We start from the raw sequence: 17,930 nt of genomic DNA, 5'->3' as shown, positions 1-17,930 counted from the left end.
TCTAAAATCATTTTGTTTTGCCACATAGATTTAGATAGATTAAACATATTATTTTAATCAAATTCAAAAGACTGGAAAAACACTTTATAAATTCAAAAGAGCAATTTTTTTTCAAGTTCATCGGACTCCTGATATATTAAGCGTATATATAATAATTGCCTAGAACAATATACTCCATTTTTTATATGTTGTGTAAAAAGTTTCATTAAAACTAATAAATTATTATGTGATAAGATACAAAAATGCACTTAATATTAGTAGCAAGAAGTAATTTTACTCTTTATGTTATAAATGGCACAAGTTACCCCAACACTCGCAAGTTGTATCGATTTCAAACATCATAACGAAATCCTTTTCTTAGTCATGCACAAGAAATTCTACTATACTTTTAAAGTAATACATCTTACCAATTAATTGGTGTCATTTATACACGTTTATTCTTAACACCAATCATCACTCCTTAGATAGTATGCATCTCTCTTTTGATTGGTTGGGTATATTACTCCTGGAGTATGATAGAAGATCCCTCACTCATCTGTTATTTTTTCATTCATTAAGCCATTGATCTTTTATTTGGATACCTTAAGCCCCTTAACTTTTATTTTTGGTCTCATTAAGTCATTGATGACCAAATTAGTAAGTTGTGAATACGTTATTCTGTTAAAAAGACGATATTAATTTCATATGTATTTGAAATTATTAAAAAAATAATTTTTACAGTTTAAATTAAGGTTTTTACAGCTTTCTTATAACTACATTACACATCAAAAACGGCTTTCAAACTGTGAAAAAATACAAATTTCGAATGTAGGTGCAATGAAAAACAGTCTATTAACCGAATTTTATGTTTTAAATTGCTTTTTTTTTTGTTATCATGGGCTTAATGACACCGAAAATAAATAATCATGGACTTAACGTATTCAAATAAAAGATCAAGGATTCAGTGAACCAAAAAATGAAAGATCAGGGACCTAATAATACCTTTTGCCATAAAAATAAATATATTCCATATTTTATACGTGTTGGACAAAAAAAAATAAAAAATCATAATGTTTCGATGATTTTAGATATTCCATCTCAAAATTCATCATAGAATTAAAAAAAATCTAAACCAAGTGATATTCAACCAGTGTAAAATACGAGAACAGAATATTTGTGTTTTTTTCATAATGTTTAAAATTGATTCAACTTGTCCAAGTAGAATTTGGTTTTCTTTTTCTCGTTGAATTCCTTAATGTAAAATTGATTCATAATGAAAAAAAATTGATTCAACTTCGATCAATGCTGCATTCGCGTACTTAGGATTTGGTTTTCTTTTTCTTGTTGACTTCCTTATCCAAGTAGCCATTTGTCTACTCCCATTATCTTGCATTTCCTTGCAAAATACGACATGTTCATGTTTCTCTTTGTTGTTTATGACACACTTGAATTTTCCCACTCTATTGTGATTGTCGCACTCTTCTTTGTTGATCTCCCTCGACCTACGTCGCCTCGATGAATATTTGTAATCTCTTTTCGGTTGTTGTCATCGACCTTCTAGCCCTACCAAACCTTCTGTAACTTAGCTAATTCGCTTAAGCTCTTGATTAGAGCTTCCAGCATTACTATCTCTTTGATGATTTCCTTCTTGGTGAACCTTTGTTGGCTGTAAGCGCCTTACTTATGTTTCCTCGACGTAACAACTCCATATTTAGCTATGTTCATCTTGTGCTCCACTTTTTCATATGGCTTCTGCACCTTGAATATCTACATTGGCGTATGATTCACCCTCTCCTTGTATGATGACCCTTTTGACAGACCTATTGATTTAGGCTCCACCTTTATCTTTGGTGGCAATGTCTAGACCAATACTGATTTTTCTCACCTGACTTTCCTCCTCAATGACAGAATCTCAGTCATTACTTGTTGTTTATGCTCCACCTCTTCCTTGACTGGTGGTGTCTCGCATGAAGCTGGTGACTCCTTTCGGGAATCTCTCTTGTTCCTTTCTTCATTCAAATGTTCCTCAAGTGGTTTCTCATGACCACCTAGATCTTCAATGGTTCGTATATAATTGAGGAGCTAAATGGAATCCATTTGCCTCATTGGTTCCTCCTCCTTTTGCTATCCAGCAGCAAACGCTTGCTCTTTCTTTACATCTGCTATGGATGATATGATTGGATCACATATCACCGGCTCTACCATGGCACTTGAAGCTTGGAAATCTCATTCTTAATCTCTTTCTTCTTGAGTGAGTGTGTGGATGTAACGACGTTGCCTTCTACTTTCTTGTACCAACAATCTCGTGCATAGTGACCTATTTTGCCACAAACATAACACTGATTGTTCTTACGTCGATACACCTTATCATTTTATTCATTATTATTGTGACTGTGTTGAGCTCCCCTTGTTGCCAACTCTGCTAACATCTGTCTTCTTTAAATCTTCCTCTGAATCTTGATCTCTCGGTTTGTGATGGATCATTTGTCTCTTTCTTACTAAAAAGAGTTTTATCTTCATCATTCACTAAGACCTTAGGCATTTGTTTATCTAGAGTAGCAAGATTAGTCAGAATATTTTCTAATTCATTTAAATTTGGCTCTTTAGACCATCCACGGGTTGTCGTGACAAGTGTGTTAAACTCAGAATGCATCCCGTGGACTATGATTCTTCTCATTCTTGTTTCGGTTTATTTTCAAGATCCAATTTTGAAATTTCTTTAGATAAAGTTTTAACCTTAGTAAAGTATTCACTCACTGTCATTTCTTATTACGAGTCTGACAGTAACTCGAGTTGTTGGAGCTTGGCATCATTTGTCCTTGCAAATAATCCGGCAAGAGTATCTCATGCTTCGTTGGGGGTTTTGTCTTCCTTGATGCGCTACAGCAAATCGTCCTCCACCAAAATTGATAAAGAATACATAGCTTTACCATACTTGACCTTCCACTTTTTAAGGTCATTTTGTTCCATCGGAGGTGTTCTGTCATTACCTCCAACAGTCTCCCATAATCATTACCGAGCAGATGAAATTGCATACGAGTACTCCAAGTACTATAATTATTATTATTGAGTGTTTCTAATGTGTTTACCGAGGTAGACATGTCATCTATGACAACTTGATTATCTCTTTAAATCAACCAAGTATGTTTAGTCCCAAACCAATAATTTTCACAGTCCCGAATTACGTGCTAACAATATCTCGAACCACGATCCTGGATCGCGAACTTTCAAAACACTTGACTCCTAGTCCCTGACTGCGTGCTTGCACTCGACCACGTAAGGGTCTCTGACCGCCCGCTCTGATACCACTTGTTGAATATGGAGTACTAGCTTAAATAAAACACAATTTATTACTATTAATATATGACACAATCACTCTTTGGTATAATGTTATCTCACATACACATCACACGCTCAATGTTATTATTTTTAGAGTCTCCACTCACTTTGTATGTCTAATGATTTTTGTTTGGCTCGCATATAAAGTACAAGCACCTATTTATACTAATCTTTATTAATTTTGAACCACAAATTAAGTAGGTGAAGAAAAAAAAATTAACCAAAGAACACTTAAAATATCTAGATATTAGTAGACTAATCTATAAGTGAGTTTTGTAGAACCAATTAAGGTTAGTTTGGGTGGTTAAGGACCTCAAGTCATTTAAGTTAGTTTTTCGAGTTCGAGTCCTAACATACTCAAAAAAAACTTTAATTGGGAAAGAATCCACCTAAAAGTACTTGACGAGTCACGACCTAGAAATTGGATAAATTATAAAAACAATTGTAGACTATTCTAGAAATTAATCTACTCATCCATTTTTCAAAATTGGTGATGCATACTAATTAATAACCTCAACCCTAATTCATTTCATATGCGAGTTACGTGACCTAATAAAAAATGAAACATTTGATAAAATTTAAAAACTATAATAAAAATTGGACAGAATATATATTTTTGACAAGTGTATGACCATAAATTAATCGTAATAAACTAATCTAAAATTTATTGAAATAGTAAGCTGCTAAATTTGAATAATATTACAATTAGAAATCTTGCATATGATAATATTCTGGAAATGAAAAAAAAATATGATCAAAATATAATATTAAAAAGCTTGATAGTTTCCATTTGTTTGGTGGGGAATGTTCTTTTAATAAGTTTTGACTCTATAATTAGTTGAATTCAAAATTGCATTGATTTTGATAGATTACTTGCTAATAGTAATTAATTATTAGAATTTGTCAAAAAATAATTAGAAAAAACAACAAGTGTCACATTAAAGAAGAAACACACAGAGGGTGAATAGTGAACCAGAAACAAAACGAATGGCACCACTTTGAAATCGGAAACAGTTAAACTAACAGAAATATAATCCACCATCAAAGGAAGAATTAATTTAATTTAATTAATCACAATTAGATAATTGCTTTGGAGAAGATTAAGAAATTCAAAATCAAAGAAACATCGATCAGAGTTGATAATTTAGATTTAGAAAAGAAAGATGGAAGGAGATTCATTGATAAATATACCAGAAGTAATTCTGACCTGTAATGGAAGAAGAATGCCATTACTGGGAATGGGAACAGCAACATCTCCATTAGTTTCATCAGATGAGATAAAAACAGTGATAGTGCAAGCTATTGAGGTTGGTTATAGACATTTTGATACAGCTACTCTTTATTTAACAGAAGAGCCTCTCGGAGAAGCCATTGCTGAAGCTTTATCTCGAGGTCTTATTAAATCCAGAGATGAGCTTTTTATTACCACCAAACTATGGTGCAGCGATGCTCATCCTGATCTTGTTGTTCCTGCACTCAACAAGAGTCTCAAGTGAGCCCCCATAGTATCAACCTTTTTCATTTTTTCTCTTGTCATGCATCTTCAGACTAAAATGTCATTAATATATTTGCGGAAATTTCTATAATCGCCGGGATTAGTACTGGTTTCGTCCATTCAGATGATGTCACATCAATCTAAATTCTGATGTGATCGTTATCAAATTACACAAAACAATAGTAATTCTGATGTGAAGTTATCAAAGTAGATAGAACAATACTAGTCCCTATCCATTATATAACTTCTTTATATTTGGATAAATTAGTTATTCTCTTTATGACTTTTAATGTTTTTCATTTTATCTTGTGATAGGAACCAAATTCACCTATACTCTTAAGGTTCTTAGAAGTGCAAATACACTTTTTTTTTTTTTTTCCTTGAAAGGTTGGCAATCAGGAAGTGTTAATCACAGGCATCCCAACTATGTTGGCACCCCCATTCAGAACACCCGATCCCTAAACCGATAGAAGTGCAAATACACTTTAATGTAATAGATATCGAAGCTTTAGACAAAGGTGCTGTTGAGATATTGGGCCCTAGTGGATTTGTTGTGCGAAGTAAAATTTTTTCTTTTAACTCTATTTAATTTAGAACAATTTTAGATCTAAGAGTACTTGGATAAATTTTGAACTCAAATAACAAAATCTATTAAAAGGGAGAGTCTTATTTGGAACTAGAAGTAGAGAGATAAAGGGCATCGGTGCCAGCGCACCCTCGATCGTCAAGAGCACCTTTTATAGGTTTATGTCACATCCTAGATCCAAAAGTGAAAAGTGTCATAATTACCGGATACATGCCAATGTATCTCATCTACCATTGGCTAGTCAAAGGCGGAGTTGTTCTTACCTAAATAAAGGAGATAGAAAAAATGTTTAGCCTATATGGGTTGGAATCAGTTAATACTATAACTGAATGTATATGTATTTTTCCTTACACCAATCATTTTTTATATAATTGGTATGTAAAACTATTTTGATTGGTAGAATGTATCAAAATTTCTCTATGAATTGTCTTTAATTTTTGCACTTACAAATGTTCCACGTTACCATTTCTTACATTAGAATATATCTGCTATACTCTTACCAAACTTTAGAGGCAAATTAGAACTTTATTGCTTTTATTTTGATGTTCTAAAGAAACAAATTTGTGGGATTGGGATATAATTTGCAGGGATCTTCAATTGGAGTACATAGACCTATATGTAATCCATTGGCCAGTGAGCTCGAGACCAGGAATCTATGAATATCCAATAAAGAAAGAAGACTTTCTACCAATGGATTTCAAAGGTATATGGACAGCTATGGAAGAGTGTTATAAGCTTGGTTTAACAAAATCAATTGGTGTGAGCAATTTTTCATGTAAGAAGTTATCAGACATTCTAGGCATGGCAGAGATCCCACCAGCAGTTAATCAGGTAGAAATAAACCCACTTTGGCAACAAAAGAAACAGATGGAATTCTGTAAGAGCAATGGGATTGTTTTAGCAGCTTATGCTCCTTTAGGAGGAATCAATAACAAGGTTATGGAGAATGAAGTTTTGAAAGAGATTGCAACTGCCAAAGGGAAGAGCACTGCTCAGGTAATTGGTTAATTAATGTTCTTCTTATCTTCCTAATTCATTAGCTAATTAGTAACTAATGATGTGTTAATTTGGGTGTGGAAAACAGATATGCCTGAGGTGGGCATATGAACAGGGAGTGTGTGTGTTGGTGAAGAGTTTCAACAAGGAGAGGATGAGAGAAAATCTGGATATATTCAACTGGACATTATCAGAAGAAGAAACCAAGAAAATAAATGACATTCCTCAGCAAAGAGGACAAACTGGCCAAGATTATATATCTGAGGATGGTCCTTTCAAGTCTCTTGAGGAGCTTTGGGATGGAGAAATTTGATTTTTTCTTTTCTTTTTTTCATTTTTTTCATTTTTGTGTTTTTCGAGTGTGAAATATTATATGCAAATTGAGACAACTAAACAGATTGATAAAATATTATAACAGTTGTGTTACAATTAACAATCGTCAAACTATGCACTCTACCATGTTTTGGCTGCAATCTTGTTTGATGGTGCTAATTTCCCTGCTAAATCCAACTTTGTTGCCATTGCTTTCCGTGTGTGTCCTGAAGAAGAGTTTTGTGCTTCTTCAGCCTGTTCTGGATAGCAGCACGGCGTGCAATAGGTGAGACAGCCTGCTCTAGTGGCCACCACGAGTGCTATCGGGTCTTTGTGGCTTTAATCCTTTTCCCACTTGGTCCCTTGCTTATCGTTTGTCCTTCTTTTGACTGAAACATGATTATTAAAGTTAAAGTTAGACATTTCAAAATCGTGACTCTCATTTTCACACATCCAAATTTTAAAGCCAAAACCTATAGACTTAATTAAATCCGAATATAAACTATAACATTATCGAAAAGACTAAACAAATAAAAATTCTGGAGAAATAAGATTGAAATATTTCAAACATTAATCTACTTGAAAATACTAACTATGACAAAGGGAAAGTGTAGCGAAATTAAGTGAAAGATTACTAAGACTTAACAACTTCTACTCGAACTCACCTAACAAGTTCACATGAGTATCTAAATTAGAAAAGTAATGAAAATGACTTGAATCAAGCCAAAAGACTAAAAAAACGTATATAAAGATAAGGATAAAACGTCCATATCACACTTCAGTACGGTTTCGGCTTGCAAAGTCTGCTCCCTCCACGAGACTGTGATTAATATAGTCCGAGATTGTGTTTTTGCTCGTGATGTTTGGGATTTCTTCCATCCCGATACGTGGCATAACAACTTTTATGGGACTGGTATTCAACTGGATTTCTAATAACCTCTGAAGCTCTCATTCTTGGAATGGTATCGGGTGGGGGACTGTTTTTGCTACGGTTGTGTAGTGGCTTTGGAGGTGGCGCAATAACAATATTGTTGATGAAGTTGCTCCTGTTAGGAATAAGTTAGAAAAATATCTCTGTAGTTTGTAAATCAAGAGCAGTTTTATAAATTATATATACAATTGAAAGCCTAATATTTATGATAAACTATATTTATATCATCAAATATACAGTTATAGTGTAATCTTCAAAATATCTATAATTTTTCTAACAAAAAAAAAAACTTTTTCATGTTAACGGTGTCAAAACCGGTTATATCTATATATTCTACATAATTATATACAAAGTAAGAAAATTATTAAAATATTTCAAATATAGTGTTATTTTACTGTAATATTCGTATATATATTTTAAAATGTGAGATACTTTGTTAGTTTATTATGATCTAAGGATAGATTTGAAAAGAAAAAACATTTAATCTAAAATGATCCAACTGTAAAGTTACTTGCAGTAAAACTTTTATATATATATTTTATCCGAGATCGAGACTCGTTAGACATACTTTAAACGTTACAAACGCTAGGACGCGAAGTTCTTAAACAAGGGAGGAGAAAGTAATTAATAAACCTTGGAAATGCCATGGACAGTAACAATATATTATGAATAATTGATATATAAAGAAAATCCTAAATTATAGAAAACGTTAAAATTTTCAATTATGGAGCAGTTGGTTTTCTATGACCCAAAAATATTTGTTTAACCAGGAAAATAGAGAACATGCATAGCACATTTCAACGATGATGACGATAGAAAGAAAAGATCCAACTGGAAAGTTGCTTGCCGTAATAAAATAATGAACAAACAGCTTAGATATAGAATCAATCTTATTCATCCCAAACACTAAGGCCTTGATTGGATGGGGGTTTAGGAGGTTAAATAAAGGAAGGAAAGGGAAGGGAAGAGGGAGGAAAAGGAAGGAAATTTGTTTGACAACCACAAATTTGCTTTTCTTTTTGCGGCAATGCACCAAAAAAAAAAAAACAATGGGATAATGAAATTTTAACGAGGGTAATAATGGAAAATGAAATTTGTAACCCTCCTAAACCCTCCAAATTGGTGGGTTTGAAAATTGAAACAAATATACACAAATCAAACCCTTCCAAACCCTTCCAAACCCTTACCCTTCTAAATTTATATCCTCCAAACAAGGGTTTCCATAAACCCTCCCAAACCCTTCCCTTAACCCTCCCAAACCCCTCATCCAATCAAACCCTAACTAAGCACATAAATTCAACAGTTGAAGCTCATTTATCAAAAATAAATAAAAAAACAGTTGAAGCTCAAAGATGGAAAGCAATTCCTTGATTGAGATCCCTCAAGTTGTTCTCAGATCAACCGGGTGTAGAATGCCAGTGTTTGGGATGGGCACTGCCGCTTCACCTAGGGTACCATCCGAGCAAACTAAAGCTGCCATTATCGAAGCAATCAAGATCGGTTACAGACACTTTGATACTGCTTCGTTTTATCTAACTGAGGAACCATTAGGTGAAGCCATAGCTGAAGCATTATCTCTCGGCCTTATTCAATCCAGGGATGACCTCTTCATCACCACCAAACTATGGTGCCCCGACGCTCATCCTCATCTTGTTCTTCCTTCTCTCCACAAAAGTCTCAAGGCGCTTCACTTGGATTACGTTGATCTTTACCTGATTCATTGGCCAGTGAGTTCTACACCAGGAATCTATGAGTTTCCAATTAAGGAACAGCATTTCTTACCTATGGATTTCAAAGGTGTATGGGAAGCCATGGAAAACTGCCAGAAACTTGGTCTTGCTAAATCTATAGGAGTCAGTAATTTCTCCTGTAAAAAGCTATCAGACATTCTTGCTATTGCAGAGATCCCTCCAGCTGTTAATCAAGTAAATTTCCATTAAATTCATTTCGATTATCTGGAGATCGGAAGGTTCACTAAGTTGTTTGAATTTTTGCAGGTGGAGATAAACCCGCTCTGGCGACAAAAGAAGCTGATTGAATTCTGCAAGGAAAATGGAATTATATTGACTGCTTATGCACCTTTAGGAGCTAATGGAACCGCTTGGGGCAGCAACAGAGTTTTGACTAATGAAGTCCTCAAAGAGATTGCAATTTCTAAAGGAAAATCTCTTCCACAGGTTATTTTCTTACCACTCCAAAAAAAAAAATTCTTTTTAGTGAATTTGAAACCACATTTTGACTGTCAAAAGGAAATTTACAGATATGCCTGAGATGGGGATACGAGCAGGGAATATGTGTGTTGGTGAAAAGCTTCAACAAGGAAAGAATGAAACAGAATATCGACATCTTCAACTGGACACTAAGCGATGAAGAACACGAGAAAATCAACGAGATTCCCCAGAGCAGAGGATCTCCTGGCGAAAAATTCATATCAAATAATGGGCCTATCAAGACACTGGAGGAGTTGTGGGATGGTGAAATTTGATTTTTCAATATTTGCAATCCTTTGTAATAAAAGCATCAATCATACAGTCCAAATCCATTGTATGCATAAACTACAGTGCTTGACATTCAGAACATTGTCTTCATTCTGTTTGAATAACATTTACATTTTCCAGAATGTTGATATGCGGCTATATAACACATTAGCTTAACTAATACCATATATGATTGGGTTTCACGACAATACAAAAGGAACTGAATCACCCTTTCAATATTAGCAAATAGGTCAACTAGCATCGAATTGGCCTATCGTAAATGGGAGGCAAGGATGGGCAGTTCTCGTTCATATTGGCATAAGGCTCTATGGTGTTGTAATCAGGCAACTCCATCCGGTATTCACCAAGAATCTGACAGAATGTGAGACGACCTTCGTCATTATCACACCAAGCAGGCAAGCGAGTTGCGTTGTTCTCAAAAATTTTAAGCATGTAAGCATCGCGAATCTGCCAACAGTTATCAAGCAAGATAAACAAGTGTTTTAATGATTTAATTAAATGATGAACAAGTAGAGCATGAATAACTTACAGTGAATTCGGTTACTTGAATGCTGCTGGAAATGGGATTGAAGACTCCAGCTTCCTTGTACATTGCAAGGATAAAGGCTACACATGTTGTTGATTTACCATCACTATATATCCAATCATCTTGTTCTGGAGCTGTAAGCAAATCATCAAAGGCTATGCCACGTTTTTCAACCTCTGATAGAATCCCATACAAGTCCAAATCCTGAAAGAAATAACAAATGAAAAATGATCTGAATTCAACTGTTTATGAGTTCAAATAAGACCAGCATCCTAAACCATGCTTCTGCAAACATCTACATCCTGCAGCCAAATGATTGCAGAGCTCAAGCATGTTTAAAACAAATGTAAGCAGAAGAGTAGTGTCATCGTTATTTTCTGATTGGCACAAGAATGTCTTTACAACATTATGTTTTGACTTTTGAGAGTCGCATTACCAGCAACGGCTCTATTTTTTCTTCCAACTCCAGCTTGCACCCTTATCTAACATATTTACATGGGTTGCCCAAGCGAAGCTTTCTTGTTGCCACAAGCACACAACAAACATGAGCTGATGTGAACACCCTGGGTTGATTTGTATCAAGTTGGGCATGATCAATATACATGCCCCAACTTGAGGAGGAGTGTTATGGAATGTCGTAATTGTATATAGCCGTTACCTACTTGTAGGAATCAAATCCCCTAATCATAGGGATTATTTATTTCCTAGTAGTAGCTCTCTCATGGGCGAGCCTTGGCGCAACGGTAAACGTTGTTGTCGTGTGACCAAGAGGTTACGGGTTCGAGTCTTAGGAGCGGCCTCTTGCCAAATAAATTAGCAGGGGAAGGTTTGCCCCAGTACACCCTTGTGGTGGGACCCCTCACCGGACCCTCGCTCAGCAGGGACGCGTAGTGCGACCGGGCCGCCCTTTTTTAGTAGCTCTCTCATGTATATGTAGGTAATATGCACCCTATGAGTATAAGAATTCTATTTTCCGTTCTTTCTATTTGACACTTATATTGGCAGCAATATGTTTCTAAGTAAAAAGAACTCCTTCTATTCATTGCATAAGACCTGCAATAGCTTGAACATAGATCAAGACATGGTTTAAGAAAAATAGCAAAATCATATATTAAGACAATACCTCAGTCCCTAATCGTTTATTTAGGGCTTCATTCCACATGTTTGCAGCATAAGCAGGCTGCACCCTAGTCCACATAGACATGACAGAAATCACCTGAAATCAGATTCAGAGTGTGTGAATTTTCTTTTTCTTAAAAGATAGAAACTATAGGAAAAAAAAACAGTCAAACAATGCATATAATCTATCACTAGAAGTTCTAATAGAACCTAACTACATATGCACCCTGAAATACAATTCGATGCTCATTAGCCTAAATGCATGTAGGGCAAGCTTACACAAATAGAGACACATCATCTATCTAAGTGTACATTACAACAAAGACCCATATAACTAACAAATATAATGCAAGGCACATAAGTGTTCAAGTGTACGTGTGCTAGTCAAGATTTTAAAAGCAAACAATGTTCTTCCCCCAAAATACAGGGGCTATAATCACATTATACAATAATTGGCAAATTCTTAATGGAGTTGGTACCAAGTGAGCATCAAGAGGAGGCGGATAGTTATCAGCTAGTGTGTCAATCCAACTAAATATCATGTTGTGGTAACCATATGGCTTCCCTGACATGCTCCGAGCATACTCCCAAGCTGCAGTGGAGTTGAACTTAGCACGCACATCCGGATGTAAAGGAAGCAAAGCTATTTGTGGATTCGAACTATCTTTCAGAGATAGTTCCCACCATTCATCCCATGGAACTATTGCTATAATCTCTTCACCCTGTAAATTCAAATGACAATGAGGTGTAAATAAAAGCTTACTCTTTAAAAAACTAAATCAACCTAAAGGAGTATAATGTTCCAATACAATGACAGTATTATGACACATAAGATGAAGAAAACCATATGTACATAATGTCGTTAACAATATTTTTCTTAGGAGTACAAAAACTACAGCCAATCTACCACTTGTATATGTACTTCTCGGCACAAATGGTCGGCACAAATGGTCATCATACTTGCTGTATCTCACGCATAAATTTCCAATTTTTTTTCCATGCAAATACCAAGCAGACCGAAGAGATAAGGTTTTGTTCCAATGCCTAGAGAATCTTTCCTACATACTTAAAACTGTAAGTTACCATCTTTCAATATTTTTAATAGATAATATTCTGACCTCTCACATTAAATCATGGAGATGAGCAGTCCAATAACATAAGAGAGCTATTTGAAGCACAGACTGAGAGGGTAGTGATGCAAGAGTCTACTTGATCTCTTCCCATGAGTCAATACAGAAAACAATTGCATCCCTGACTTTATTTTTCTTCAAAGATGTTCTCTATTTTAGGACCCTCTGATATGAACGAAGCATTGATGAGTATTGCTTACCAATGCATCTAAAAATGTAATTTCGAAAAAGACTTGACAACCAGAAAAAAGGAAACAAGTGATTCCAATCAGGTATTCCAAAAGGATATTTCAATCCCATTTTCTACTTCAGCACACTTATAAAACACAAATATCTAACCAGAAAATAAGAACTGAAAATGAAAAGATAGCAAAAGTGTCAAGCGCAGAAACGCCATATACAAGTGCTCAACATATATAAAGATTTAAAAATACAGGAACCTTATTACGTGTGTCTGCAACTAACATTTTTCAACAAGTACCTTTTCATTCTCATGTCCTGATTCACCAACCCAGAGATTACCCTTTTCATCCTTCAAGCAAACTGATGTATGACCAGCAAATGCACCAGTCACCCATTTCTCCAACGACTCAAATCCACCCCAACGACCACGGATCTTTGACAAGGCTAGAAAATCCCCAGAATGAACATCAGCAGGATTAATTGTTGATTTCCATGGCTGAGGACGTTTCTCAAATGTGGCACCCATGTGCTTCTCTAAAAAAGCCAAGTTAGCATTCTGACCCCATGCAGTATTAGAGAATAGAGGCAAGACATCTACTAATGAAAGCAGAGTCCCCATCATTCCCGCTGGCATGAGGAAAACAGAAACTCCATGTTGCTTCACCTGCTCCATTGTCAGTAGGAAATCAGAAATCTCATCCAAGTCCATTGAAATTATCAAACACACTGTGTACAAACAAAGGGGAGAGAATTAAAAAAAAAAAAAAAGATACATATTCCATTTCTGCAGCTTCTTCCCATGACTCGAACTTCAAAGTGTGCTCCCGTGCAGAAAAGTAGTAGTCCCACATGATTCTATATGGTGTGGCAAAAACGTATAAATCCATGCAAGTCCAGCTGTGTGCTTCAGATGTCTGTACAGAGGCAAGGCAATAACTTGAAAAGGGCAATCAAACTCTAAGCCCTTGTTTGGGAGGAGGTTAATGGGAGTAAATGGGAGTAATGGAAGGTTAAGTATTAAGTTAACCTTGTTTGGGAGTTATTTTTTGGGAGTAAATGGAGGTTAATGGGGTTAAATCTTTACTTCCTCTAACCTCCAAACTCTAACCTCCAAATTGGGGGTTAATGGGAGTAACGTAAACTTTTTTAAAATTTCTTGTCTCTGGAGAGTAAATTTAACCTTCCTTCCCCTCCAAATTTAAACTCCCAAACAAGGTTAAACATTTAACCTCATTTACATCCTATAAACTCCCAAACAAGGTTAATTTTTAACTTTCCATTCCATCACTTTCCTTCCCTTTCCATTACCTCCTTTAACTCTCACCTCCATTAACCTCCAAACTCCCAAACAAAGGCTAATAGACAAGAAAATAATCAAATGAATGATTAAGCATCTAAATATTCAAGGGTAATAGTTCATACAAAAAGCAATAGCTATGCTGAGGAGTAGTCTTAAACTAACAACTATAAACTAGTATAAATTCGATCTACTGAACCATATATCAAATTAAGTATGAGTAAAACAGGGATAATTTGAAAAGGGAAGGCCAAGAGAGCAAACATTAAGATAGAGAATGCCGCCTCCCAAGCCAGTACTGTCTCGATCGCCTTCGGTGAAGTCAAGGCGAGCTTCATTCTCATAAAAGCAAGCTCCTTTCCAGTTAATAGAGCCGTTATTTGGAGCGACTGTGCCAACAAAATAGGGCATCAAATCAACAGGACTGTGGAGATTGTTAAGTACCGGCCAGGATATCTGACGGGGCAAAATCGGAAGCACATCTTTAGGCCTGAAAGGAATCTTCAAAGCTTCACCAAAAATTGAACCGAACCCTAACCCTAAAAGACAGTATAAAGCTAATACTGATAAAGTAAATATCGTCTGGGTTGAATTAGACATGGATAGGGTTGGGCTTTCTAAAGCTTCGAGTGTGTTGAACCGCAGGGAATGAGTTGCAGAAAAAGAACCGCGTCAACGATGGAGGCGAATTGAGTTGTGATCCATATGGGTTTTAGGGTCGGATTGGAGGAAGAGGAGAACAAACCGCTTGGATTATTATTTATTGTTATGATATTATCTGCTAATAAAATTGACTTGCTTTGGGGTTTCAGTTGTCGATGATGAAGTTCCGACACTGAGGGGACGAGGGGAACACGTGGCGGAGTACCAGATGGACACGTAATGTTTCTCTGCCATATCCGCCGAATTAGAATGATTGTTGCTCTTATAAGGAAAGAAGTAGATCATAATTCGATTGTAACTATAAATTGAATAGAAACTGAATGGGGAAAAATTAATCATTACGGTTTAATTAACTAAATCGAGCAATATAGTAATACTATGGTTTTTTTATTATTTTTTAATGTTAGCAATAAGGTGCTCAAATTTAGAAATTCAATCATAACTTAACCGAATCTTATCTTCTTCTTTTTTTTTTTTTTTTGTTAACGAAAACTCTTATCTTTATTAATACAAAAAACAATACACATGATTTTTTTTATACATTATTATATTGCACTGATATTTTTAAAAATAATTATTATTGTTTTAAAGTTTTTTTTTTCAAATCTTTCATCATTTTGGTGAAGTTAATAGTTAAATTGAATAAAATGAAATTTGAAATGATAAAATTGTCATTGACCCTATTTAATCTACTTGGAAGGATTTTCAGTATTAATTAGAAAAGAGGTATGTGATAAATATTTGCACTGTATTTGGATTTTTGCCATCGTTATGGATGAACTAACGAGTTAACTTCAAGATGGTATATCATGGTGCATGTTGTGTGCAGATGATATTGTATTAGTTGATGAGACGAAAGAAGGCGTGGAGAGGAAGTTGGAACTATGGAGACAAACTTTAGAATCTAGAGGTTTTAAGCTGAGCCGAAGTAAGACAGAATATTTGTAGTGTAAGTTTAGCGGCGATAGGAGTAGGGAGGCAGGGACACTCACACTAGATGGGAGAGTTGTTCAGGCATCGGATTGCTTTCGGTATTTATGATCTATTATCCAAACGGATGGAGAAGTAAATAGAGATGTTGCTCATAGGATTAAATCCGGTTGGGCGAAGTGGAAGAGTGATACGGGTTTCCTTTGTGACCCCGGCATGCCAAATAGATTGAGGGGAAAATTTTATCGCACGGCAATCAGACCAGCACTGTTATATGGTACGGAATGTTGGGCAGTGAAACACTGTCACACTCATAAGATGTCGGTGGCAGAGATGCGTATGTTGAGATGGATGTGTGGTCATGCGAGAAAGGATCGGATGAGTAATGAAATAATTAGGACAAAAGTAGGGGTTACATCTATTGAGAATAAAATGAGGGAAAACCGACTAAGGTAGTTTGCCATGTAAAACGAAGAACGCTTGATGCGCCGGTTAGGAGGACTGAAGAGTTGCAAAGGGATGTAGTGGTGAGGGGTAGGGGAAGACCTAAGCAAACTTGGAGGAGGGTGATCGAGAGTGATATGAGTGTATTGGGGATTGAGGAAAATATGGTAGTGGATAGGAAAGAGTGGAGGGAGAGAATTTGTGTCGCTGACACGATTATTTCACGGTTTTATATGATGGTTCATGTTAGCCGACCCCGAATCATTTCGGGACTAAGACTTTGTTGTTGCTGTTGTTATTTGGATTAGAACCATTAGTCCTATAATTTCACATTTATTATCATCTTCTGTCAAGCTACTTAATCTGAATGTGTTGTTATTTGCAATCTACCTCATGTTTATGAGTAATCATCTGATCAATATATTAATTATAATAAAACAGATATTACATTCAGTTCTAGGTTAGTATTGAATGTGAGAATACTTGTGCAAGTTTGCTTAGGGTTTGTGAGGTTGTTTCTTTTGCTAAATATTTTAGCTTACCAACTGTGATTGGACAGTCTAAGAAGTTTGTTTTCAATTTCCTTTAGGGGAGGTTATCAAAATGGATTTCTGGGTGGCATGAGAAATGTCTTTCTTATGGGAAAAAATTGGTTCTTATAAATTCTGTGGCTCAGACCATAACTCAATATATTATGAGTTGTTTCTTGCTTCCTAAATCTTTTTGTGAAAAATTACAACAATTAATGGCTCGTTTTTGGTGGAATCATTGTTCTAATTTAAGGAGGCGGTGGTTTGGGTTTCAGAAATATTTTTGCATTCAATCTTGCTTTACTTGCAAAACAGGTTTGGCGGATGATTGAAAATCCAAATTCATTGTGCTCGTTGGTCTTCAAACATAAGTATTTTTCGAGACAAGGTTTGATGGATGCTAAGATAGGATATTTTGCTAGTCATTTTAGCATAGTCTCCTTAAAGCTAAGCAAATTATTGAGGATGGTTATTGTTGGAGGGTAGGAGATGGTCGTCTAATTAATCTGAAATAGTTTCGTTGGATACCAGATATTCTTTACAATTAAACGATCTACCTTCTTATAATGTTTCGTGTTTGATTGATTTTGACTCATTCTATTAAAATAGGGATTTGATTAACTATTGTTTTCCATCTGATGTAATTGAGACAACCTTACAGATTCCTTTAAGCAGACAAAATATGGCAGATTCTTTATTTTGGCTTCATTCACGAATGGAGGAATATATGGTGAAGTCAGGTTATAAAGTTGCAATTCGAATAATGAAACTATATTGATCATTGGCATCTCTTTCTGTGTCCGGGCAAGCATTTTGAAAGTTTTTATGGTCAATCTCTACTCCAGTAAAGTTTATTAATACAATTGGTGTACATTTAAGAATAGTCTTCCATGCTATTATTCTCTTTTTAAAAGAGGATTTCGATTTCTAATATGTGTTTTTTTGTGGTAAGATGGAGTAAACTTTCATTCA

At 35.4% G+C, this 17,930-nt stretch overlaps 3 protein-coding genes across 4 annotated transcripts; 2 read left to right on the top strand and 1 right to left on the bottom strand.

Annotated features, from left to right (window-relative positions):
- The first annotated feature begins 4,417 nt into the window (after positions 1-4,417).
- Positions 4,418-6,985, top strand: LOC136220434 (non-functional NADPH-dependent codeinone reductase 2-like). The gene is made up of 3 exons (XM_066008252.1): positions 4,418-4,810; positions 5,987-6,395; positions 6,484-6,985. The coding sequence occupies exons 1-3, from the start codon at positions 4,482-4,484 to the stop codon at positions 6,706-6,708; spliced, it is 963 nt and encodes a 320-aa protein (XP_065864324.1). The 5' UTR covers positions 4,418-4,481; the 3' UTR covers positions 6,709-6,985.
- Positions 6,986-8,825: 1,840 nt separating this feature from the next.
- On the top strand, positions 8,826-10,123 carry LOC136218127 (non-functional NADPH-dependent codeinone reductase 2-like). The gene is made up of 3 exons (XM_066004883.1): positions 8,826-9,563; positions 9,636-9,815; positions 9,899-10,123. Exons 1-3 carry the CDS (start codon positions 8,991-8,993, stop codon positions 10,121-10,123), a joined length of 978 nt encoding a protein of 325 aa, XP_065860955.1. The 5' UTR covers positions 8,826-8,990.
- A 42-nt stretch (positions 10,124-10,165) lies between these two features.
- LOC136218126 (uncharacterized) lies at positions 10,166-15,285 on the bottom strand. Of its 2 annotated transcripts, XM_066004881.1 has the most exons (7): positions 14,656-15,283; positions 13,868-14,008; positions 13,393-13,758; positions 12,261-12,503; positions 11,786-11,878; positions 10,666-10,866; positions 10,166-10,583 (listed from the first exon to the last, which is right to left on the bottom strand). In XM_066004881.1, the coding sequence occupies exons 1-7, from the start codon at positions 14,989-14,991 to the stop codon at positions 10,371-10,373; spliced, it is 1,593 nt and encodes a 530-aa protein (XP_065860953.1). In that variant the 5' UTR covers positions 14,992-15,283; the 3' UTR covers positions 10,166-10,370. The 2 variants fall into 2 exon arrangements, with proteins under 2 accessions (XP_065860953.1, XP_065860954.1); XM_066004882.1 differs by lacking the exon at positions 13,868-14,008 and having other exon boundaries at positions 14,656-15,285.
- Positions 15,286-17,930: the final 2,645 nt, after the last annotated feature.

The sequence above is a fragment of the Euphorbia lathyris genome, chromosome 2 (genome assembly GCF_963576675.1).
Source record: "Euphorbia lathyris chromosome 2, ddEupLath1.1, whole genome shotgun sequence".
NCBI classification, from domain to species: domain Eukaryota; kingdom Viridiplantae; phylum Streptophyta; class Magnoliopsida; order Malpighiales; family Euphorbiaceae; genus Euphorbia; species Euphorbia lathyris.
This window is presented reverse-complemented; position numbering and strand designations above follow the sequence as displayed.